The sequence below is a fragment of the Coenobita brevimanus genome, chromosome 59, assembly GCF_032717465.1.
Source record: "Coenobita brevimanus isolate Jiangsu-jjx chromosome 59, ASM3271746v2, whole genome shotgun sequence".
Taxonomy (NCBI): Eukaryota; Metazoa; Arthropoda; class Malacostraca; order Decapoda; family Coenobitidae; genus Coenobita; species Coenobita brevimanus.
The window spans coordinates 29,492,661-29,520,131 of NC_137012.1; the positions used below are offsets into that span (position 1 = coordinate 29,492,661).

Below are 27,471 nucleotides of genomic sequence, written 5' to 3' on the forward strand. Positions count from 1 at the left end.
AAAATTCTGACTGTTTTTACTTTAACTTGGCCTAAAATTGTTACCATCTCCATCTTGAACACTGAGTTGTAACAGTATATGAACACTAGAATATTATGCTGCTCATGAAGAAGTGCTGTGGAAAGGATGTGGAGCAGTAGCATTGTCTTTTTCTGCCACTGAGGTACATGAAATTAAGTCTAAAAAAGATGAAAATCATGGCCAGGTTAGAATTAAAACAGTAAAAGTGCTTTTCCTCAGTGGCGAGTGTTGTTAAAGTGTCGGTTATTGTAAAAAATTGTGTAATGTCACCTTTTCTGAATATGTTGCTGAATAATGTCTACCTTTTTTGTTATCGAATGAATATTTTACAGCACTCTCTTTACTTATAACCAACAATGAGGATTCTTTGTGTGTGTGAGAAGCCAATGTTTATATTTTGAGCCGCTAACCCCAGCATGTGGGTGATTCATATATTGACATATACTGAAACACATTAGGGGTTAAAAGGAGAGTAAATGATGTGATATAGGGGCTTGGAGGGGTTTTGTTGTGGTCACCTCAAATGAATTCTGTGATTAGGGGTCTGGCAGTATATAGGTACCTAGTGATAATAATAGATTCCAGTACTTTACACAGTACAACTTATAAATGCGATAGATATATAATTATAATTCCATCTCATTATTGCTTTATCCCTATGTTTTAGAAGAGTAATTCTAACAAGCCTCAAATTACCTAGCTCAACACAGGCCTGTAGAACCATAGCATGATAAGTTGGAAAGAACATCGTATTTTAGAAATCCTGTAGTAATTCATAGCATCAGTTGTCATCCAGTTATTTGAATACCGTATGTGCAGTAGATGACAAAATGTGCCAAGACTCATCAGATTTTACAACATACTCTCATGCTGACATCTCCCTTAACTTTATCAATCCGAGTATTTGTTTTTTATTCTAACTACAGTATAACCTCACTATAACAGACTAACTGGGGCCCAGGCCATTCTGAAAAAAGTTAAATTCCGATAAAAGCAACATCTAAACATCCCCCTGCTAACCTGGACTTTTTCCGATATATCAGACATTCATCCATATCACACCAACAGTTTTTAAACTGTATTCACATCCATTGCTGTACTGTACTGTATGATACATTCATTACAATATTCAGATGGTATAATATATATAATAATACTGTACTGTACACTGATAAACATGTATTTATTTACCTTATTGTGGTGAACATAGTTGAAATGGTCAGGCAGTCTGGACCACGTTTGGCTTTCTTGGAATTTTTCCGATACATAGGAATTTAGTTTGGTAGCTCCTCGATTCCGATAAAAGTGAATTTTGGTATATTGAAGACTGTTATATCAAGGTTTTACTGTACTGTCAGATGATTTTGTTTTGCTTGGAAAGGATTGTTTGAACTGGTATGGCCTGGTCAACTGTGTCCCTCATTAACACCTGCAGTATGGGAGGTTTTTCTTAAGTTAAGCTCCTTATGGGATTAAGGCGTCTGGCAACAGATAGACAGAAACAGAGTCATTTGTTAGTGGTTTGATTAAAATGAAAAATATGTCATCAGAGTGCAGTGGTTAATGAAATCTTGTGGAAATTTGTAATGAATGTGTTGTTGAGTCTTTATGGTATATGTTTCATTTTTCTCTTCCTGTGGTATAACAATGCCTTAAGCTTGATACAATGAACTATATTCTTTGTGGATGTTTGTTGTGCCAGTTGACTATAAATTTTGATGTATAATTTGATCTGAAAAAAATAATTCAGTTTGGCTATTAATAATAGGTTACATGCATCAGACAACACTCATATCTTCTTGTCACCGCTTTCTTCTTGATTAATCATCATTTGTGACCGAGGCATTATATGTTGTGAAATGTGCTATACTGTACTGTGTCACCTAAGAGTTTCTCAATAGTTTTAGTAAACTCTTTGTGACTCGCTGAATTTAACGTGATAGATGTTAGTACATATATATATATATACACCGGTATATATATACAGTATATATATATATATATATATATATATATATATATATATATATATATATACTGTATATGGTATTTCTGCCTGCTGAGCCTTAATACACATATCCCTCACTTAGTAAAGGATTGTGTTGCCCCAGACCATGACATTAAGTGACTTAACATTAAGTAATGGCATTATGGGTTCAAAAGGATATTTCACCTCAGCCAAGTCCAAAACCAATATAAACTTTGTAACCACTTAAAACACCACATACTGCCTCTAGAAACCACTGTAGGGGTAATGTTAATTGAAAAACATAATGAAAAATGACACCAAGTAATGTGAATGTAATGACAAACCAAGCTGTATTCACAATTACTCCCAGTAACACTGGAACTTTATGTACAGATCACTCACTTTGCACCTCAGAAGGTATTATTTATCACACTCATACTGTATTTTTACCTCTTGAGTTATTGTTACAGGTAAAATTTGGTATTACCAACCAGAAGGTGGAGGGATATGGTGGATGAGTGTGTGAGGAAGAGTGGTATGAAAGTCGGTAAGGCTAGGGGACTGACAAGAGATAAGTTGGCTGGATGAATGTTGTGAGAAGAAGTGCATGATCTGGGATTTGGCACCTTTTTTTTTAATGTGACAGCGTCTGGACTGACTCTATTGGATACGTTTATGTGATGCTACAGAACGTGGTGAATGTCTTTGACACATCAGATACAGCCAGGATTCTGTGGGCTTGAATGATGAGTGAATGGAAGCATGACCCATTGGATTGGGCAAACTTGGGCTGTCTGGACACTGCTTCTCCTCACCCTGCCCTAGGGTGGGAAAGGATGTCCAGATGATGGTGATGATAATGATGATGACTGTTGTTAGTAATGTATTCTGTTATATCCATCCATTACACTGAAACTTGTAAAAAATATATAGACAATAAATCAGTTACTGTTCACAGTTTAAAGCCCCAGAATGTCTCCTACTATCACGCTGATTAAATCCTGTTGATACCTTTGTGCACTGCATCTTAACAGGTAATTCACAGGACTAATTACTTCAAAATCACATAATACAGATCATTGGACAGTAACCGTATTGGCAATGGAATTGCCAAAATTTACAAATGATATAGAATGAGGAATACTAAATATATCTCAGCCAGCTCCTGTCAATGACATGCATCAGATGACTTACTGGTATTACTGTATATTACTTTTACTCTTGCTCCCTCCAGGTAATTTTATTCTGTTTAGACATCCCCGTAATAATGACGAAGCGTTCATGAAGGCTACATCTAACCTCTCCAGCTTCAGTTATATATAATGCTATGTAAAGTAATCTGAGGGTAATAACTGTCAACTAAAGTAAAGTACAAACTCTCAAATCCAAAATGCTGAGGCTTTGTGGAAAACGGAATACTGTACTCTCAAATATGGACTCATAATGGTAATCTGTGAAAATTTTGTAATTAGTAGTTAACAGTACCATTAACAGTAAATACAGTGCAATAATTTGTATAAGTAATTTAGTGTTTGTTCTTATATGTTTGTTGAAAAAAAAAAAAATCTTCAAATAAGTACAGTATTGTGAAAGGACAGAAGATACAACAGCCCTTTTGTCACATGGAAAAATATTTTGGAGCATGGCTATTTTTTTATTTTGGCATTTCAGATTTGGAAGTTTGTATTGCTGTATGTCATGATACTGAGTGGTTTACCTTAATAACCTGCAGTGCACAGGAATCATATAACACAAAATTATCCTTAAAAAAAAAAAAAAAAAAAAAAAAAAAAAAAAAAAATCTGGAACCACTCAAATACAAAATATATTGAACTAATATACCATGGAACAAAGCTTAGCTTTTGCCTTTAAAAATATACTAAACCTTTAAGAGTAAAGAAATGTAGGGCTCAAGAAATAATTACATAGTACTGTACTTTTATACTCGATGCAGTATATTTTTTATGTAAAACTTCTACCATTGCCAATGTTCTACTTATTAATACTCATGGTATTTACAGGAAGTCCTTGTTATATCTTGATTTTTTATTTCTATATGTCTTTTTTATAATTAAATCTAGTGCTGAAGAGGGATGCTTTCAAGTGGTGGCACTGATATAACTCAGTGATGGAGCCACCAGGTTATACAAACATCCCACACCTCCCTCCCTGTCCTCTGAGAAGATGATGGTGAACTGTCAGAGAAGGGTAACTTCAGCCTGCAGTCCACTGGGTTCACATATCAGATGAACTTGGGGCTGCAGCTAATACTGTTACTGTACTACTATAATTAAGTCCACGATGAATTACAAAACAATGGGCTATTATGCATGCATTCCAGGTGATCTTTTTAAGTTACCTCTGCTGCCAGCAGACAAATTCAGTTAGTTTTGGAAAAGCATCTTATACTGAAGGGGTTTGTAAATGCTATACCTAATCCCTTCAGTTCAAAAAGTTTGTCTTGAGCTGAATAAAATAATCAGAAATAGAAGAATAGAAACAGTTGTAGGCCCAAGTTTATATCTGTAACATGAACCCAATGGACTGCATGCTGATGATGCCCTTCTTCCACAGTCCACCATCCTCCCTTCTAGGGATAGGATGGGAACTAAGGGATGACTGTATAACTAGACAACTCACCGCCCAGTCATGTCAGTGCCACCATGCGAAGGTGTCCCTCTCCAGCAAACTAACAAGAATAAAAAGCAATATACATCTCTGGAACTCAGTGAATTAAACTTACATTGCTACTTCATAATGCTGACTTACCATTTTTCCCACTTTACAGTAAGATATAAATAAAATTATGATATACTGTAATTGCAACACAACCTGGCATATAATGAGGACTTTCTGTCTTGTGTAATTTTCAGTACTTCATCACTTACATCCTTCTCATTTCCATTTCGAGTGGTTTATACAATAGATGTGTATGATGCATTAAAAAAAAAAAAAAAGTTTTTTTTTTAACCTTTTCTGTCTTATTTGGTTGTCCTGTATACTGAATTCCCCACCTAATGTTAACAAGAAACTCAGTTATAAAGATGATGATGAATTGGTTTGGCCATGAGGAGAGAATGGAGAATGAGAGATAGACCCTTTTCATTTTACTCTAACTTGCCAAAATTGCCATCTTTCCATACTGTACGCTGAGTTGTAGCAACAGGTTAGCACTTGAATATGGTGCTAGTTACACAGAAGTGCTATGGAAAGGATGTAGAGCCATAGCATTGTTTTTTTTTTCTCCCAACCCCTGGGGGTAGGGGGGTTTCAAGAACACTCCCCCAGTATCCCTGCTTGTCGTATGAGGCAACTAAAAGGGTTGGTGGTGGGTTAGTGCCCCATCCTGTAAAAAGAACTGACTAAATAAGCGAACAAAGCACCTCAGACCAGGACGAACCATACGTTGATAACCAAGGAATGGACAAAGGACATTCTATGGATGGGAACGTGGAATGTGAAACGAGTAAATGATGAAGTGAAAGAGGGAGAGATTGTTCAGGTGTTTGAGGATGCAAGAGTGGATGTATGTGGATTGACTGAAACTAAATGAAAAGCTGAAAGGGTGAGAGAATGGGAGTATGGTTTAGGAATATGAGTGAGAGTTAATGAGAATGAGAGGGCCAGAGAGGGGGTATGTCTGTTGATAAGCAAGAAGTGGAAGGAGAACATAAGAGTATGGAAGAGTGGGTGCAAGGATTGTAAGGGTGAGGATGAAAGTAGGTAAACAAGCTAGGGTGACTGTATATACATATGCACCAACAGAGGATCAAGTGGCAAGAGTGAAAGATGAGTTTTAGGCAAGTGTAGAAGAATGTATGGATAAGTCTGAGTGGAGCAAGAGAGTGTTTTTGATTGGAGACATGAATGGTAAAGTTGGGAATGTACGAGTGGATGGAGTGGTTGGTTAGTTAATGGGGTGTGCCAGCTGAAGTAGATGGGAATCGTAGTGCTTTGATGGACATCTGTGTAGTAAGGGGTTGGCAATAGCCAACACCTTCTTCCAGCATAAGATGATCCACAGGTATACATGGAATGTCATGAGGAGGATGGACGGTGAACTTGTTGAACGAAAGGCAATGACATTACTTGTGCGTGGATGTGCGAATGAGAAGACAAGTGTTGGATGCAAGAGGGTGGAGGAATGGAATCTCGGACCATCACTTAGTGATGGCCAAGGTAAGGCTGCAGAGAAAATGGGTGAAGAGACGAAGGGGAAGACAGGACGAAACAGCTCCTGTGAAAAGAATGGAGAAGTTGCAAGAGAGTGAGAAAATGGCAGAGTATAAGAGCATAGTGGAAGAAAGATTGGGAAGAGCAGATGGAAGGGGTGGGAGAAGTATGCAAGATATTCATGGAAGAGATAGGTGTGGCAGGCGAGGTAGTTTGTGGAGTAAGGAGGAGATGCAGGGGTGTGTAAGGGACAGCATGGTGGAATGATGAAGTGAAACAAGCTGTGGAACAAAAGAAGAAGGCATATAGTGACTGGCTAGTGAGTATAGGTAGGGGAGAAGATGAGAGAGAAGAGAGGTCTGTGTGAGCAGAAGGGAGATGAAGAGATTGGTGAAGGAGAGTAAGAAGAGAGTGGATGAAGGGTTTGGGAGGAATCTGAGTGTGAAATGGAGGGAGAGTAAGAAACTGTTTTGTAAGGAGGTAAAGAAAGTAAGACAGTGTGAAAGGGAAAATAGTAGGGGAGTGAAAGATGGGATAATAGATTGCTGGTGGAGAAGAGAGAGAATATGAGAATATGGAAAGAGCACTTTGAGGATTTGTTGAATGTAGAGAGTGAGAGCAGTGCAAGTACAAGTGGTTCGGGAATGGGTGGGAAAAGAAGAGATGAGAGGGGGGAGGAAGATCAAGTGGGGGAGAAGTAGTTGAAGCAATGAAGATCAAAATGGGAAAGGCCCTAGGAACTGATGGAGTATGTGGTGAAATGCTGAAGTATGGGGGTGAGATTGTTGTGGAGTGGATATGGAAGTTGTGTAGATTGGCTTTGGAAGAGGGAAGGGTTCCAGAGGACTGGAAATCAGGTATAACTGGTCCTTTATACAAAGGAAAAGGGGAGAGAGAAGTATGTGGTAACCACTGGGGTATTTGCCTTCTTAGTGTGATTGAAAAAATATATGGTAGAATACTTATTGATAGGGTTAGGCATATAACAGAGGAGGTAGGTGGAGAAGAACAAGGGGGATTTAGGAAGGGGAAAAGGGTGTGTAGATCAGATATCTGTTCTACGTTGTTTAGTGGTGAAGTATCGAGATGGGAAAGAAAGTGTATGCTGCCTTCGTGAACCTGTTGAAAGCATATGACAGAGTAGATAGGCAAGGTATGTGGAAGGTATTAAGAATATATGGAGTGAAGGAGAAATTGCTGAGTGCTGTGAAGAGTATGTACAAGGGAGCTTGGGCTATGGTGCGAGTGGATGGTGGGCCGAGCGAGTTTTTTTTATCTAAGTGTGGGACTGAAACAGGGATGTGTGATGTCTCCATGGCTGTTTAATATATTCATGGATGGGGTTGTAAAGGTGGTGCAAGGTAGGGCAGTGGATGTTGGGGTGGCTCTATTGAATGAGGGTGAGGTGTGGAAGATTCCCGTGCTGCTGTTTGCTGATAATACAGTATTGTTGAGTGACGATGAATAGGAGCTGCAAGGTTTGGTGAATGAATTTGGGACAGTGTGTAAGAAGAGGAATCTGAAAATTAATGTAAACAAGAGTAAAGTTATGGTGTTTGAGATGAATGAAGTCACAGAATGCACAGTGAGGTTGGATGGTGAGGATATGGAGAATGTGAGTGCATTCAAGTACTTGGGTAGTGTGATGAGTAAGGATGGAAGTTTGGGGGATAAAGTGCTTGAAAGGGTACAGCAGGGAAGGAAGGTTGTTGGTTCACTGAAAGCAGTGATGAGAAATAGTGAGGTGAGTATGGAAATTAAGAAGTCACTGCATGACAGTATTGTGATCCCTACCCTGACACACGGAAGCAAGGCATGAACCTTGCTAAAGGGGAACAAGTCAAGAGTGAAAGAAGTGGAAATGAGTTACCTGAAAGCAGCATCTGGAGTGACATGGAGGGACAGGTTGACAAATGAAGAAGTGATAGAATGTAGTGGGGTGGATGTGGATGTGACTGAGAAAATTACAAGAAATACACTGAGGTGGTTTTGACATCTGGAGAGAATGGAGAATGAAAGACTGCCTAAGAGGGTGTATGTAGGTGAAGTGGAGGGAGGGGGAGACCAAGGATGAGGTGGAGGGATGGAGATGAGGTATATGAGGGATGGGGGGAGGGCAGTCAAATGGTGGGTGATAGAGTGACTCGGAGGCGTTTTGTCTGCGGCCACCCTTTGCAGAATTTGGGCGTCAGGCTATAGATAGATAGATAGACAGACACAGTTGCGATATAAGGTTATGGGAAAAAATCTGGCCAAGTTAAGGTGAAAGAACTGCAGAGGAATGTAAGTGAGGTGAAAGGGAAAAGAGGGAGGGGGAGACAGAGGAAGAGATGGAGGGATGATTGGACAGGTACTGTATATGAATAAGGGTGGTGTGAGCTGGAGAGAGGGCACCCTGATGACAGAGGACAGAATTATGTGGAAGTGATTTGTTTGTGGCCAACCGTTTGGGATCAAGGCGTGTGTTCACTTTCACTAAGCATAATATTACCATCTCTCCACCTTGATTTCAGAACTGCAACAAAAAATTAAGACTAGAGTATGGTGTTGGTCACAAAGTAGTGCTATGATAAGAAATACTATGGAAGGGATGTAGACCCATGGTATTGTTGTATTTTGACACACAGCTACAAGAAATAAGCTACAAAAGGATGAAAATATCTGCCTAGTTACAGTGAGTAAACTATAGCCTATATAAACAGTTTTTGCACTTTACTTACCTCACTTTTGATGCCACAGTATTAATCAGACATCATAGGAGCACACCATTCATGAACTTTTTCTTGCAGCAGACTAGGGATGGCTTCTGGTTATTTTGACACAGTTGGCATTCCACTTGTTTCTAACCATCAGAGCTGCCAAGTCTGAATAAGTTATGGGGACTTTTGAAATTTAGTGATTAAGAGTACATACATATATTTCCATACTTAAAAAACAAAAAAAAGCCTAAGAAAATGTATATAACTTCCACCACGAATATCTGATTAACAATAACAAGATACAGCCCACTTGACAAAGACTACATCTCACATTAGCGCAACTTCCACATTACAATACGGTCCCAAGCACATTAATACTTACAGCATTGAACACCACTGGATTTCCATCATCCATCTTGGTTTCACTGAACTGCTGCTGCTAAAGTGATGCTGGTTCTGTCAATTTGGTCAAAATGAATATGCCAATATGGAGATGCTGGATAGAAGTTTACAGAATTAATGCTTATGTGATGACAGCTTTAAAATAATTATAAATGATTGTGAAAGTCAGTCTCATTTTACCCTTTTTGAGGTGTAGGGGCCTGAGGCTAGGCTATGGTAGTCCAGTGCATGAAAGGGTAGGTGACCAACCAAACCCCACTTGTAGCATTATATGACTGACAAACGTCCAGTCGCTTCTTGGGATCAAACCTACACAAGGTCATCACCCCAACTAGGGCATTCTAACCACTAGACCACCAGGAAGGTAAATAAAACTCCTTCATAATAGTAAACACCATATGATTATAGGTTTTCAGTTGTTAAAGATTCCACATTTGCTCAAACCAGTACCAACACCAGAACCACTCCACTGCTGAGTTATAATCTGTATTCTCGTCAGACAGTGATGCCTCATAGCGCCTCTCCCTTACCAATTCATTTAGCTTATCACAATTTACTTGTCTCTTCCGTGTTATCAAACTCATTCTAACCAATATACATTGCATAAATAACTTGCAGAACAATATTAATCAGCTATATGCACAAATAAGCCATACTCTTTTTATTCTAACCTGGCCAAGATTTCCATCCTTTTGTAGCTTATTTCACATAGTGGTAGAAAAAGAAACAGTATGGCTCTACATCCTTAACACAGCACTTCTCCATGACTGGCACCATATTCATGTGTTAATCTTAGGTTACACCTCAGCATTCAAGATGGAGGAATGGCAATTTCTGGCCAAGTTAAAGTAAAAAGAGTTCAGTAAGGAACAAGTGCAAGAAGGTCCACTAAACTGACAAGAATATGACTCCGTTTCACACAGTCAGGCCTCTATAAGTAGGGGACATGGTCTAAAATATCAAAAGTTTTTACGTACAATTGGTACTACCGTAATGTATAAATCTGGGTAACAGTACAGCCAATCCCAAGGTATTCTCTTCGAAGACTTGACAAAATAATAATAATAATAATAATAATAATAATCCAATGATCATCCAATCCTACGTTGACCCATGAGGAGTGTAGGAGCCCGGGGCTAGGCAGTTGGTCCTGACATTTAAGATGAGAGAAATAATAATAATAATAATAATAATAATAATAATAAAAAAGTAGCTTCACTGGTTACAATGAAGTGGCTTGGGGGTGAGTCTATTAAGGTAATTTCCTAGTGAGGGGTTTCCAGGAGAGGATAAGGTGTCAGACAATGATGATGATGATGAACAAGGCAACTTATAATGAGGACTTCCTGCACATGATTACATACAACTGGATAAGACCATTTTCTTGCTCACATAGGTACACCTTTTTCTTTTTTGCACGTGATGCTAACCTCGTACACCATCAAGCTGCACATTCTTGCCTAAACATTACGTACTGTACAACCAGTATGTTACCTGAAAATCCTAGAGTAAATAGCTGAATCAGTTTATCTGAATGAATTACCATTAAACCTGGAAGTTTGATCGTCTTGATTGTGTTTGATGAAGACTATGAAGCTTTACAAACAAGCAGTGTTCTTAAATAAATCTTGGGTCTACTGCTACAATATTTTCACTTTAGCAATACTGACTGTAAAAATAATGCTCTCATATGAAGCTACAACTTAACATCAGCTGGTTATAACACAATTTAATCCCCTTCAATCTGGTGATATAATTATTTTTTATTCTTGCCTACAGATTATTTTATTCAGCTTTCGGACAGATTTTTTGAACTGGAAGGGTCAGACACAGCCTTCATTAACCCCTTCACTCCTGTAGTTCTTTTACCTTAACTTGGCCCAGACTTTCGTTCTTCTGCAGCTTATTTAACGCAGCTCAGAGGCAGAAAAGACAATGTTACAGCTCTACATTGTTCTGATAGCTCTTCTTCATGACCAGCATGTTTTCTAATGTTAATCTCTTTCTACATCTTAGTATTTATGATGGCAAGACAGTAATTTTGGGGCCAAGTTAGAGTGGAAGGGGTATAGTCATCATTCGAACGCTGAATAAAGCTCTCTGACAATAATAAGAATAAAATATGCAGCACAGGGAAGCCCATATATAACACTCTACTTCTGTTCCACTGCACTATTTCTTAATTGTTGTGGGGATGGCTTGGTTGGCATTATCAGTGTCCATCCTATGTCATTTATTCATATCTCCTCCCACTGCCACACTCACATCAGCAGGCCGAGCCATTCCTACAACACATAAGACAGAAGATAAATTTCTGGAGGAGCCCTATCTATGTACCAACTCTGAATATCACCACAACAAAGGGGCTGACCATCCAACTGTCAGTAAATAACACTACTAAATACAAGAGGAACAAGTTACATCATACGTATGGTACTGTGACCCGCATTCTAAGTGGCAGAGTAGGCTTCAGAGCACATTTTCTTTTGTGATTTATTCTGCGTATGAAACCTTAACTTTCTCTCTGATATCTACACAGTTTGCATCAGTAACACAGAAGAGGATACTGAGGTGTCATGTGCAGACTAATTCACCAAGGAAAATGTGCTACAAAATCTCTCACACCACTTGGACTACAACCCTGTGTTCTACTATAGGCATATTCCTACACAGCAGCATGATATGAGAGTACTATCACCAGCAAATGTCTGTCAATAATTCCTAACCAGCATTAGGTTTACAAGCATTTTTCATTCCTCCCTGAATGTCAGAGAGTATCCTTCCTTCTCATACTTTTCTGTTCTGGATTTCATTTTATATGGTACACATTTTTCCCGTAACACCTCATACTGCCTAGGCCTGCATCTGTGAAATTTTAATCATGATATTACTGTTGGAGACAAGTTTACTTAATATATCACCTCTTCAATTTATCACTCTTTCCTTTGCTGGCTCATATTCCACAATTTTAAGAGATTTGGTATGTTTCTCTGCCCACAGATGACAACTTTGATATAATGCATCAGGGAGGACAGTGGCAGACATGCCCATAAGTATGAAGTAGACACAATGGATTGTCGGCAAACTTCCATCCCTGACTACACTATTATGGACAAAACTCTACCAACACTTCCCTCCCAGCCTTGGTGATGAAAGGTGTTAGGTGAAAATTCTTAATGTGATAGCAATGACGCACACAAGAAAAATGATCTGAAGGATACTTGCTGATGTGCAGGGAGGAATGTGAAATGTGGAAAGCATGACACAATGTTGGCTTCAAAATACAAAATATGGAAGGCGGGATACTATACTGGCAGGGAAATGGAAATATGGAAGGCTGGACACAACGCTGGCAGGGGAACTGTTGGAAATATTTTGCTCATCCTATACTCCTTTTACCTTAACTTGGCCCAGATTTATGTCTTTTTTTTGTTTTTTTGTTTTTTTTAGTTTATCTCTTGTAGCTCACTGACAGAACAACACAATACTACAGCTCTGCATCATTTCCATTGCACTTCTTCCTGACCTGCATCATATTCTAGTGCCACTGTTACAACTGAGTATTCAAGATGGATGAGATGGTATATAATTTTAGGTCACGTTAAAATAAAAAGGGTATAGTATCATCCACAGGTCCAGCACTCTCTTACCTGATAGTACAGCAGAATGGCAGGTTCAAATCCCTTGGCTGTTATTCTTGTCAGCTAAGGAAGCTCCCAAAAACCTCTTCACAAGCAATTTATTTTGTTTACACCTTGCAATCCACTCCTGTGCTATTTAAATCATTATAATAATTTTATACTCTTCATAAATAACACACGCACTCACATTAACCATCCATATCCAAAAATAAATTGCTAGGGAAAAGGTGCTACAGAGGCTCCTTACACGACAAGAATATGAGCCCTTCTCCTGCACTCACACAATGCAGTTATACACAAAGCAGACACCACTCCTGGGAGGCTGGCAAGTTATAGGGAAGGCCAAGTGGTGTGACCCTCTCCTCACCACACACACACTCAACTTGGTGAACACAGCTGAGGTCACTTGTGCTCTGGGGTGAAAATATATACATGAACTGGCTGCTTTGTTGCTTGTGCTCACAGTTAATATAATGACTGCAATATTTTCTAGAAACTAAATGCAGTATTTTCTAGAAACTGAATGCAATGTTTTCTACACACTAAATGTAATGTTTTCTAAAATGTGAATGCATTATTTTCTATGCTCAAACTGTGTGGGACTGATTAAAGCCTGGCCAACTAGTGCGGGTATCACAGGTTGTGGTTCAACCTCTCTAGCAGTTGATCAGTCCCTGTGCACTAACTCTTTCAATATGGTGACATCTTCTGTTGGTTAATTATTACTACTATAAAATATATATATGACAGATCTTGAGTCATGAATGGGTTAATAAAGGCCAAGTCTTAGCCCTTCAAAGGTCATATCTAAGCTCTATGAGGGCCACATCTGAGCCCTCGAGTTAGAAAAATCTCTGAACAAATTAAAGTGGCCGAGAGGTAACAACAATAAACTATGAAAAGTTGTCACCAGACCGAAGGATTTAGTAATGCAAACGACAAATGTGCACTACTGAATCTAAAAGTAGTAGTGATAAAAATGTCGCTCACGTGCACATACACATATTTTAAGGCTTTGGTGTTCTCACAGAATTTACAGTATACATGTAAATGTCAAGTACATTATATCAAATACAAGTACAATAAAAATATTAAAATATCTATACAGGTAGTGTCCAAATGGGTGGAAGCATTAAGTTTAATCACATACGCAGCTGTATGATAATGTACGGACAGAGACACAAGTATCTTCCTAAAGTTTGATCATTACATAAAGGAAAAATTATACCATCTGAAACATGCACTTGATGAGACAGGGTTTTCACTGTATTTCATCAGTTGTAAATTTTCTTCAGAGGGAACTGGGAAGACAGTTGTTTCTTTGACTGTACATCCTGCACTACTGTATACTGTAATATTTCAATGTCATTCAATTAACAAGTGAGGTACACAAACTCTTGGCACATCCACAGTTCTGTTTCATGTCTTTAAAATCAAGATATAGTTCAACAAAATATTAAACAACTTACTGTTGTCACAAATCAAATTACAGCATGCACTATAAGAGGTGTGACAAAAAAAGTTGTGATAACGGTCCTACCAATTTATAAAGACTGACCAGAGACCAACACTGTTGCTTGTGATACATCAGTCACCCTTCTAGTTTCCATATACTGTACATCACCATAGACTACAATCCCTAATTCTAGTGTGCCACAACATCTGTGAGAAAAGATCTTACTGCTTTCATTTTTGGAGAAGAAAGGAACTATGCCAACAGAATTTCTCCCCGTATGAATTACTGTGAATGCAGCCTCCAACTTTAAAGTTTTGAAACATATGCACAAAATAGCAAGACACGTGAAATGGAATGCAGGTGGCTGTTTCACCATGACACCACAGTCAGTTGCACAACACTCATTACTCAGAAGTTCTGGACTGAAAAAAAATTACATCTGTTCCAAATCTACCTTGTTCACTTAGCACCATGCAACTTTTGGTTATGCCTCAAACCGGAGCTCATGATGAAAGGATATTGTATTGACATAACTGAAGACATCCAATATGAAGAGCACTGAGATAAAACAATTCCAGCAATACCTTCACCAGTGGTGGGAACACTGGAACAAATGTGTGGATGCAGGAGGGGTGTACAATGAAGGGATAACTGAAGTGCGTCTAACTAACCAAAAAATCAATCAAACGATGTCATGTTTCCTCTTTACAGAATTCCCATATTGAGGCTGGTTATTGCACAACTGAGGTTTTCTATGAACTGGAAGCTAAACCAAGAGCCAAAACCATTTAATTTCTTTCCTGCATTACTAGAACTGTTGAGAAAAAGGAAATCCAAGATGTACACAGCCAACGTTCAATAAAACTGAATTTGTCAACCATTATCAAGACTCTCTTACCACACCATGCACTGTAAGTTAGAAAATCTATTAAATGACCTTTTCCTTAACCTCCATCAAAATTTATTAAAAATACTTGCAATTTGTGAGAGTACTAGTGACTAGGCAGCAAGGTATGGTAAGTCTTTCATTCTAAAGCAAGGATGTATTCCAAAATACTGCAACTGTTTCCATACAACCAGACATGTAAATTTGGGGAAATGGGCCAAATTGGCTTTATAGGTTGCCATGGAACTGTAATAGGCAGTTTTTAACATTTACATTTAAATTAGTTTAACAAAATGACATAAAAAAGATAAACTTCCAACAAAGACTAAATGTTTTTGTTGATATTCTTGGCCCATGCATATCTGGATGTGAACCTCGTGGACTGCAGGTTAAGCTGCCCTTCTGCAGTCCACCATCCTTGTTTGGGAGACAGGATGGGAGCTGAGAAATGTTTTAATAACTGGGCAGGAGATCCACCCAAGTACACTAGTACCTCTCCAGCACCAGGACTTATTGCACTATAAAGAAAAGAGAAAGCAGACAAAAATAAGTCATGGTTATGAACACTTCTAAAAATACGGTAATAATTCTTTAAAATATTACAGGTTTGTATTTCATCATTACGAATTACTGTACACAGTAAGGCCTTGCTATAAGCATTTTTTTTCTGGTGTGCTTTATACAGTATCATTAAGTTCACAGTCAAGAAAAACTGAATAAGGAAATAACTGCCATTTCAAAAAGTATCTCCTAAACAAATAAGAGGATCTAGTGGTGGCAATAACAAAATAGTGCATCATCAGACTGAATGGGTTATGGCAAAAGTTGTCAATATTATAAATTTCATGTGACTAAACTCACAAGGATTCAAATGCAGAATGGTACAAGCTTATTATTTTATGGGGGGGAAAAAAAAAAAAAAAAAAAAAAAAAAAAAAAACAATAATCCTTTTTTTCGAGCGTGTACAATATATCAATATACCCTGGCTGTACTTCCAGACATGCACCTTGGGAAAGATCTCTCATACTCAGTGGCCTAAACTCTTCCCATCAGTGATATATTTTCATTTTATTCTTGTTACCTACCAATAATTTTAACTTAGCAGAGAATTCAAACCAGAGAGGTTATATATAGCTGTCATTAACTATCCAGCTCAAAAAATCTACTCTAAAGCAAATACAACCATCTGGAGGTAGCAAGAATAAAAATACAAAACTACATTAATGAACTGAAGGGGTTAATGAAGGTTCTATCTAACCCCTCTAGGTCAAAAAGTCTCTACTAAGCTGGGGGGGAAAAAAAAAAAAAAAAAAAAAAAAAAAAAATCATCTAAAGGTAGTAAGAACAAAATTAACAAATATAAATCATCAGACTGAAGGAGTTTAAAGGCTGGTTGGAAGATTTTTAGAATTTTGAAGAAAATATGACTGGCCTTTGGCATCCCTGTTTAATTAGTGATGCGATAGTCACTGAACTGACTCTAGATGCAAGGTAGCTGGAGGTGCATAAGTGTGGATGCTTATGCCAGTGAGGTGGAGGAAGGATTCTGGGAGCTTGAACGATGAGTGAATGAAGAGTGCGGACCATTTAGTTGGGCAGACTTTTGCTTGTTCTCCTTCTATCAGGTTATTATCTGCTCTGGACCCTAACTCACCCCACCTTTAGGTAGGAGGAGGAATGTTAAGATGATGATGATGATTATAAACCTATTCAGTCTTATACTTTTACTTTTACTCACACTATCTTCAAAACATTTTACATATGTTAAAAAAAAAAAAATCTGAATGTAAGGGTTTACATGCAGCCTTCTTTAACCCCTTCAATATGAGAGGGTTTTCCTAAACTGAATACTCTCACCTGACATCAGCAATAACAGCAGTAGTTGTTGTAGCCCCTGGTTTATCAGAAATGTGAACTCTGTGAACTACTGGTTTAAATTCTTCTCCCAGTCTACCATCCTCCTTCTGGGGGCTAGGAAAGTAGTTGGGCGACATTTGTATATCCAGGTAGTTGAGCCTCCCTGTCATATCAGTGCCACCACATGAGGGCATCCCTGTTTAGCACCAATAGTAATGAGGTAATGAAATAAAAAAATGCATTTAACTACAGTATACACGCTGACTGAAAGGCTCGTAAACTCTCTCTCTTATTCTCTTCAGTACTAAAGGTCCCTCCAAAGCTGAATAAAATTATCTGGCTATAGCTATAAGTAAATAATGACATCTTCAGCTTGAGTGGGCTAACCACCTTTAGTCTGATGACTTATTTTACACTTAATTCTCACTGCTTCCACACAGATCTGTTCATCTTAGAATATACACTTCACACTGGAGGGGTTAGATATAGCCATCACTAACCTCTTCACTATACTCTCTTTACCCTAACTTGGCCTGAAACTGCCATCTTTCCCTCTTGAATGTCGAGTTGTGACAGAGTAACACTGCCACATAAAGCTACGCACAAAATAGTACCATGAACACGATGTAGAGCCACAGCATTGTTTTTTTCTGTCACTGTGTTATGTGAAATAAGCTGCAAAAGAATGAAAGTCTGGGCCAGGTTAATTTGAATAGTATGTAAAATTTCCTGGTGTTTTAAGTCTCTCATGCTCCTATGGCTCACTCTCAGCTGGTTATAATCCTCTAGCATTGGCTGGAATGAAGTACTTGTGTATTTCCCACCATGAAAAGGTTAATGGTGACAGTATTTACTCTTTCACTGAGTCATGTGAAACAAGGCGCAAAAAAGAATGAAAATCTGGGAGAGGTCTGGGTAAAAAGCGTATAATCGGGTGCTATCCCAAGCTGAATAAAATTGTACAGTACCAGCAAGAATATAACAAATTACATCCTTGAGTTAAAACCTACACATTGTCATCACCATAAATAAAACACAAAAATAGCTGTGACAGCAACAGCATAAAACTAAATATCACATCACTGTACAGCAGTGCATATTCAAAAATAAAAACTATGTATAAGTTACAATCAATAATACAGTAATACCTTTTTATTTCAGTTTCCCAGTATCAAGCTTAAAAAAAACAAAAAAAGCCGGGGTCCATGGCTTGGCTATCAGTCTATTACATTTAATACTAAAGTCCACCTGCCTCTTCTGTTTCTATATCATCACTAGATTTTTCTATCTATGTATCAATCTAGTGCCAGGCATTTTAATCCTGAAAGGGGCTGCCACAAATAAACTGCATCCACATTGCCCTCTCCTTTGCCATTTGCCTGCCCTCCCTCCAACTCACATTCCCCTCTCTCGTATCTTTCTCCACACCATCCCTCCATCTCATCCTTGGTCGCCCCTCCTCCCCTCCACCTCCACTGTACCCACATACACTCTTCCAGTTGTCTCTCATTCACGGACCCTTATACAGTATGTGATGCAGTGGTCTGAGGGGTATATTATCATTTATTCGTGGATGATATACAGTATGCATCTATAGACCCAGCAATGAGAGAAGCTGGGAAGGTGAAAGGATTGTAATATTTCACTGTACATTCAACAGTCTTGCATCAGTGTGGCCAGTCCAATTTATTTAACATTCTTGCAGCAAACTGGCCAGTCTGGGACTCTTAACATACTTGCATTAATGTAGCCAGAGTGACTGGTACTCTAAAATTCTCACATCAGTGTGGCCAGTCAGGCAGTCAAGCATTCTTGCACTGGTGTGGCCATTCCATCATTTCATCAACCTACCAGGTGGCCATTCCATTATTTCATCAACCTACCAGGCTAACTGGGGAGGAAATAAAGAAGTATTACAGTATAGCTACTCCCATACTTGTGAACTTTCAGAAATATAATAATTTAGAAGCATTATCACGTTATTTTCTCGTTGACATAAAAATACTGGTACTGTACCGGTAGCATGGTAAATGGTGTACAGTACTTATTTTGACTTAATGACAAAGTTACTAATGATAACATTTCCTTGAAGCAATTGGGACAACACTGGTCAGTTTCTACCTGTGTTCATAATGATCACCTATGATATGTACATCTGGCTTCTGGTATGAACAAATTCTGGTTGAAGAAATAAGAAAATAATCCCTGGAACCATTTAAGTTTGAAAGCATGGGAATAACTGTTTACATTTTTTCTGGATCCTACCTCACCCCATCCTTAACGGGGGAAAAAAAAGGGGTCAGGAAAATGATGATTATGATGATGATAATGATCCTTAAGTTTAGTCAGGGGTGTTTGGACTGTTTTCCGAGTTGAGGGACCGGACCAGCTCATCGTACTCATCCTGGTACCCCTCAAAGGTCAGCAGCTGCTCGGCAAGGTCACTGATCTCGTCCTCGGGAGTGTCAGCAAACATACGTAGTGGTGGCGCACTCTGACACTCGCGATAAAATGTCCCAAGATCACTGCCACTCTCACACGTATCAGCAAACGGAGTTTTCTGCGGAGCGATGATAAGCTGTAATTACTATACATCAAGACCTTGCCAATCACTAACACTGACAAAGCTTGTAATTATCCTCTTTTAACTTGGCCTAAAACTGCCATTCCTCTATCCTGAATACTGAGCTGTAATAAAAGACCGACACAGATCATCATGCTGGTCACGAAGTACAGTACTATTAAAATGATGGAGTCATGGTATTGTCTTGCTCTGACACTGAGCTACATTTACACATACATCAATGGGTGGCCCTTAAGGAATGCTGCTCTGTCCATATCTGTTAAGCGCATTAAGTGGTGCCATATATGTTTTGAGAGGTGCAGTGTGAGAAGTGGAAGCAGAGAGGGCACAGGAAGACCAAGGATAAGATGGAAGAATGGGGTGATGTGGTATAAGAGTGAGGGTGGTGTGAGTTGGAGGAAGGACAGCCTAACGGGAGAAGACGGGCTGACATGGAGGAATTTATTTTTGACCACCTGCTCCAGGACTGGGGAGTCTGGAAAGCCAGACTGATAGACAGTGACAGACAGGCAGATAGATACAGGGACATTACAGAAATCAGAATAAGGCAGTGAAAGGGAAGCGAGGATGTACCCACCAGTTCGACCATAACAAAGTCTGTGTCATCCTTGAGTTGTGCTGATGTGGTGGACTTGTGGGATCCATCAGAGCCCGTCATCACTATCTTAGCTTCGCCATCGCCCCCACCTGTGCCACCACATGCACCTCGATCCTGTAGACGTACAATGCATGTGATAATGGGTAGATAAAGTTACAGACTTAGGGCTGTTAAGAGAAGAGTTGCTGAAAGCAAATTAAAAGAAAACTTGGAATGAGGCCATATACTGTGTCCTCTGGGGTAAGGGACTGAATAGAGAGGCTGCTACAGATCTGGGAGTCATTAGGTGACAGCAATTATTAGGTGACGATGGCAGATGCAGGCATGCACGTTGGAGCCTTTACATCCATCCATCATCCAATCATAAACTGCCCCATGAGGAGTGTAGGAGCCCAGGGCTAGGTGAGTTGGTCCTGGCATTTAAGATGAGAGTGACCAGGCTCACTCATCGCCGAGTGGCATTAGGCTACGTGAGCAATAAACCCCAACCACCCCTTGGATATAAACTTTTACCGGTTTAATCCGATTAGAGCACTGTAATTACCCACTAAAGCACCAGATGCCAAAATTTGGTTATATGGTTACCACCCAGCATAGAAAATGATTTCTTGGTGTACAGGAAACCATCTGGCACATCACTCAGTGTAGGGTCACCCATAGACAGATGGAAGAGGAAAGAATGAAGGAATGAAAGACAGGAGAGGAAGGATGGACAGAAGGAAGAGAGAAAAAAAGGGCAGGCACCTGGGAGCAGAACTACATCGAGTAAGTGGATGGTGACACGCTGAAGGTCAACCTGTCCATTCCCTCATGTTTAGCAGTCCTTTCAAATGCAATAAACCTTCACAAGTCATCACACTGGTGTAACACCCATCATCCACACTGAATACATGCTACAGCTGTCTCATTCAGGATTAGTATGATGTTATTAGCAAAAATGACAAGCCAGTCCACACCTTTTTGTGAGAGCATCAATATAACTGGGGGATTAACTGCCTGGTTATACAAATGTCCCTCAGCTACTTCCCTATCCTCTAAAGGACAATGGTGGATCGTGGATGAAATGCAACATAAGCCTGCAGTTCACTGTCTTCACATTTCAGATGAATGTGGGGCTATAACTACTACTACTACTACAACTGAACTACCACTGTCAGTACTACTATTACTCCATTACCACCACCATCACCACTACTACTATACTACTATCCTAAGCTAACCTGAGTCTTTTCCTGAGTAGCTATGGCTGTGGCCCCCTCACACTTGTCCGCCTTCTTGTCCTCTAGGGTGGAGGTGAGCAGGTTGGAGAAGGGGATGTCCGGCAGGAAAAAGTCATCGGGATTGGGTGGTTTGGGTTCAACAAAGGCCACGGACACTTTGCGCTCTGGCTGCGGCTGAACATATCCTCTCCCACCACTCTCGCTGAAACATTATCATCATTGAAACTCATTATCATCATCATCATCTCCCGTTTCATTTCAAAGCCTGCATAGCACTAGCCACTTTTCTTCCCTTTCATACTTCAATTTCTATTTCCCCAGCACATTCTCCTCTCTTCTCCATCACTGCACCCAGGTACTAGAACAACAAAACTTCTCTAATTAACAAGTAGCAAACGTTTTTCAATCCCTTCTATCTAGGTGGATGCTTCTCCTACCTGCCAATGTGATATACCTGTTGGTGCGAGAGCGTGGGGTTGACGGCTGGTCTGGTGGGGACGCAGTAAACAGTCGGGCAGCATCTTGACTGTCATCTGATGCCTGGGTCCCTTCAGTGCTCTCACAACCTCTGCAGAAATATGATACTTCTCATCCATCCATCCATCCATCATCTTAATCTGTGTTGCCCCATGATAAGCGTAGGAGCCTTGGGCTAGGCAAGTTGGTTCTGAAGTTTAAGATGAGTGACCAGCCTCACTCGTCCCTGAGTAGCATTACGTGAGTAATAAACCTCAACCACCCTGTGGATATGAACTGACACAGGCTCAATCCGGCTGGGACGCTGTTATTACCCGCAAAACCACCAGGTGCCATAGTTTGGTTATTTGGTTACCACCCAGCATTGTTAATGGTTTCCTGGTGTACAGGAAACCATCTGACTCATCACTCGGTGTAGAGTCACCCGTATATGAATGCAAGAGAAAAGAATGAAGGAAAGAACAATGTAAGAGGAAGGAAGGAAAGAAGGAAGGAGGAGAGGAAAGGGCAGCCATCTGAGAGCAGCACTACATTGAGTGAGTGGACGGTGAGTGCCCCCATCTACCACCATATAGTATTATACTAATTTCTCTCTGAATATTTACATGTCTTACTTAAAACTACCAAGGTCAGTGACTACCAAGTTAAAGAAGGATTTTGTTCTAGGAAAAAATATTATCTTCTGAAATAAAACAAAAAAATTATTCAAGGCAGAAAATCAACACACACTGTCTAATATGACTGGATGTGTCTATTCAGCCCGAAGTCTAAAATCAATTTTTAAAAATGATATTAAAATTCCACTCATCCAACTGTTCTCTACCCCAAACTAGGACTGAATTATCATCCTTTCAAAGAAAAGACTACATCTCTTACCACTCTACCAAACAGGAATGATAGTACAATTAATTTGTGTTGCACATTGCGTTCTACCTTATTTTGATGCTAAAAGTAATGTTAAAAAGGCAACTACGCACAAAGACTTATGGTAGCAGCAGTACTTGTATCCCCACGTTCACCTGGCTGTGAACCCAGTGTGCTACAGAGAGAAGTTACCTTTTTCTGCAGTTCACCATGCTCCATGTGGGGGAAAGGGATAGCTAAGAGAAGATTTTATGACCCAGCAGTGGAGATGCCCTGCAATAACAGTGCCACCACATGAAGGAATCCCTCACCAGTATACACAAGGAACTAGCTGAAAACAAACGTCTCGTCTACCTCTCAGGTCCACGTCGGCAGTGCCGCGGAGAAACCTCTGGTTTGAAGTGGTCGCTCTTGAGCATGATGGGGTCATGTGCAGGGGGTCGAGATGGAGGGTTGAGGGTGATCTTTGTGCGGTAGCTGACGCACAGTAGCAACGTTGACTCAGGGGTGGTTACCTGCCCTAGACGAGCTTGTACCGGGCTCTCTCCTGCAACACAGTCAACTTAGTGGGAAGACAAGCAATAAAGCTACTTCAGTACATTATGTATATCTACTGAGCTGCGAGTAAATCACAAGAAGTCTGAATGCTTAACTCATTTGTAGTTACTCTGTGCCGTGAAAAACTATTCAGTACCCTGCAGCAGCTACAAATAATTTTGAACAACACACCGTTACCATCCCCCACAGATCACCACCTAATGACTATAAACAGTCACAATTTTAGCGTGATGGAGTAAAAAAAAAATACGAAGAGTATACATAAGTATATATAAAAAAAAAAAAAAAAAAAAATGCATAGGCTGTCAGGATAGGCATGTGAGGTAGTCAGAATTTTGGAGGTTTTAATAATGTAGAAATAAGAGTCTGGCCCATTTACTTGGCATGCTGTTGACAGTTTCCCTACTTTTGTACATCCTCTTCCCATGTTTTCTGGAACCTACCTCAACCCATCCTTGGGTGGGAAAAACGAGATCAGGATGATGATAATGATGATGTGCTCAAACAAACCTCTAGCCCTTACTGACCACAAGGCATGATCACATACTCCACGCTCACCTCATTAATGCAGGTTCACAATCTGACACACTTCAAACTTTTACTTGCTTTATTAACATTAGCTACATTATGAGTCAATAAACATCATTACTAAGTATATCATATGCTCTATCTGTCTGTTGTCAGATGCCTTCATCCAACAAGAGGTGGCCACAAACAAATCGTCTCCACATCGCTCTGTCCTCTGGCATTTGGCTGCCCTTCCTCCTATTCCCACCCCCCTCCTTCATATATCTCTCCATTCCTCCATCTCATCACAGTACTGTACACTGTAGCTACTAATATGTAGCTACTAATATGACTACACTGTACTCATTCTTCTCTTAAAACACTACACTACACTGAAATATTACATTCTCAAAATAGAAATCTCTTCCCCCTACCCAATCTTCTAATTATACAGCATGCTAGAAAAAAAAAAAAATGCATCACTATGTTTGCATTATTCTAAGTACCATGAAAATTAATGCTGTGTGAAGTTATCTTAATCCACTTAATCTGATGACACGTATTTTTATTTTTTATTTATTTATTTATTTATTTATTATTATTATTATTATTATTTTTTTTTTTTTTGGGGGGGGTGTAACTTTGCTACTTCAAGATGATTCAGTAAATGAAGGATACATTTCACATCTGTAGTTTGGAAAGTCTCTCTAAAGATGAACAAAAATAATCAGGAGAAAAGAAGAATAAAAAAAATGATGGAGGTGGGGGGGGGGGGCATCACCAGAGTGAAAGGTTTAATTTTTTTCTGCTCACACTCTTTAGACACCAAAAAATCTTGTTAACTTTTTGGACAGTATGTGAAATAAATATATGTAAATAAATAAATAAATGAATGATTAACTGATGACTCATATCAGAATACAACCCTACAGGCCAAAATCTGAGATAAAGCACAAACTTACCTAGCAATTCATAGTTGGGATCACCAAGATAAACTCTGTAGCAGATAACGAATGAGTCTGCTCCCTGTCTGAAGGCCAACTTGTAGGCTGGTGTGATGCGAGTTACCGCCAACAGTGATTTGAGCAGCACCTGAAAATCATATTAGAGTATATCTGACTACCAGTACTAAATGAATTACACCCTGTCATATGACGATGGTGGAGATGATGATGGTGAAGAAGCTGATAGTGATAACGAACAATGTGTAGTTGTAACAGCCCATACATTGTTCATTACAGGCCCTGACCTTCTCAGAGGGGAGAATGTCAGTCAGAATTAAACCTTTCTCATGCTGGTGAAGTCTGAATGGGGATGGGGTATTATTAAGAAAAGCACTGTAAAAATCAGTGTGTTGTAATGGCTTAGAGGTGACTGGGCTTAGATGCCAAACTAAATTTATGTATGAAGGTGATGGATTGGTGAATTCATGTGGTGGCCATGATATAACCAAACAAACATCCCTCAACTCTCTCCCCTGAAGGAGGATGGTGGACAGCAAGGGATGGGCAACTTTAGCTTCCACCAGGTTCTCTATTCCCTAAATGGAGGATGCTGGACTGCAGAACACTGGATCAGCAACTTCAGCCTGCAATACACCAGGTTAATACATGATCCTGGGGCCACAACAACAAAAACAACACACACACACACACACAGTCATCCTGTACAATTCTTCCCTCAGACATACCTAATCAAAGCTAAGCCAACCTAACTACCACAGCCAAATCTGAACTTATCATATGCCAACCTAACACAACCAAACCTTGTTAACCTAATCTAACTCAGCCTAACCTAACCAATCAGAGGTCACTGGGTTTGGGTGGGAGGCTACACTCATCTGACACGTACAGTCATCCTGTTATATATAGTGGGATTGATCCTGGCCGGTGAGGTGTCAGCCGCATCTAGGATAGTCAGCGTCCACAATTCCAGCACCAGGACGTCTGACTCGGGTGTCCTCAGCAGGATCTCCACCACCAGGGGCTTACCCACGTCCGGCAAGTGTCCACCCAGCCCGCGCTTTGTCTCTTGTTGGATCTCAGCAATATCCTCGATCCCAAGGTTGAACTGTAGGTAAAATTAAACTCTTCAGCACAGGCGCTGTTCTTGTCACTGTGGCCCCGAGTCTGCTTGTCTGTCGTGCACGTACACACACACAAAAGTGGTAAAATCATACAATGTCAACTGAAGTAAAATGCTAAGTATGTAATCTGCAGCCAAAGAAGTTACTAAGGCCTGCTTGAAATATGACAGATTTCTGGACCAAATTACAGTGAAAAGAGTACTGTACTGTGTAGTGAACTGTGCAAAACTTACCCAGTCTGAGCCCTGTTCTGGTGTCTTTGACTTTGTAAAGGCCTTTTCCCCGAGGCGGCTCTGCACCACCACCTGTACAATCTTTTGTGTCAGGATCTTGGTGAGCCGGGCCAACTCACGCCGATCTTCTGAGCTTAGATGACGCCCCGACATCCTGGGCTTCACTTCTGGCTTGACCTCATATTCTTTCAGCGATTTGTAACGGAGTCTTAAATATGTCTCAATGAGAGTTTCCTGGTCAAGTACTTTTCATTAATTTCTGCATCAACCACTTTTTGAAACTACAATTTCCTTATGCAAACGTGCGTCTCCACTGGTAAAATTTTCATGCAAGCATTCCAACAACTTCTGCAGTTCAGTTAGATGTTCCTCGAGGGCCAAAGGTACAGTAATGGTATACGAACACTAACACCTTATGAACTACACTACTGGAATAGCTTGAACAATTAGCTAAACATTTCAAATTATGATATTAGAACTGCATCCGGTCTAACATTTCAAATATGATAGAAAAGTTACGTTCATAGAGGTGCATTTAGATTATTAACAGACTGCATGATAATGTTCAACGCATTCCTTCACATGCCTGGTAACAATATTCCAACCGCCTCTCCTGGGCCTCTCTCTCACAACCATCTGTCAGGAGCAACACAGACTGGTCAGGTAAAGTCATGGACACAACTAAAGTTTACTGAACTACACACTAATGGCTTTTTATTAAAACTGAGTGCATAAGGGTGTAAGCAAGCCTTAAAAGTCTGAGTATCATATTTATCAGACATTGTAATTGTTAAATGTGATCAGCCTGCATCCCAGGTTCTACTGAGACATGCCTTCACACCGTGGCACTGATAAAACCAAGCACTGGAGGGTGGTTCCAATGCCTGAATATACAGATGTCCCTTGGCTCTCTCCTTATACCCTCCAAAGTTCATGTCCAGATGTACACCCTGACAGCAGTCAACATTGATATATATGGTACAGACAGGCAATACATTCTATCACCATCATAAGCTTAAGATATGATCATCCAAAACTATGGGTTTATCCACACTTATGCACTCTCAGTTTTAACAACATAACCCAATCCCCCATTTTATTTCATCCCAACTTACACTACAATAACACCCTGTACATTTTACCTCAAACTGGGTGAGTAGGTCAGTGAAATAACAACGGACAAAAATACAGAATAATATTAGTACATGGTGACAAAACTGAAATTTATCTCAACACAAG

General features: G+C 39.7%; 1 protein-coding gene across 1 annotated transcript; it reads right to left on the minus strand.

Annotated features, from left to right (window-relative positions):
• Positions 1–19,446: 19,446 nt before the first annotated feature.
• On the minus strand, positions 19,447–26,467 carry Atg13 (Autophagy-related 13). Its single transcript, XM_080274794.1, has 8 exons — positions 26,233–26,467; positions 25,765–25,983; positions 24,876–25,005; positions 23,203–23,395; positions 21,962–22,075; positions 21,508–21,709; positions 20,267–20,401; positions 19,447–19,665 (listed from the first exon to the last, which is right to left on the minus strand). The coding sequence occupies exons 1-8, from the start codon at positions 26,383–26,385 to the stop codon at positions 19,447–19,449; spliced, it is 1,365 nt and encodes a 454-aa protein (XP_080130920.1). The 5' UTR covers positions 26,386–26,467.
• Positions 26,468–27,471: the final 1,004 nt, after the last annotated feature.

Coding starts and splice junctions, on each gene's coding strand:
- Atg13 (XM_080274794.1), bottom strand. CDS start 26,385: ATGTCGGGGCGTCATCTAAGCTCAGAAGATCGGCGTGAGTTGGCCCGG. Junction 22,076..23,202: donor TGCCGACGTGGACCTGAGAG/GTAGACGAGACG, acceptor ATATTTCTGCAG/AGGTTGTGAGAGCACTGAAG. Junction 21,710..21,961: donor CCACGCTCTCGCACCAACAG/GTATATCACATT, acceptor ATAATGTTTCAG/CGAGAGTGGTGGGAGAGGAT.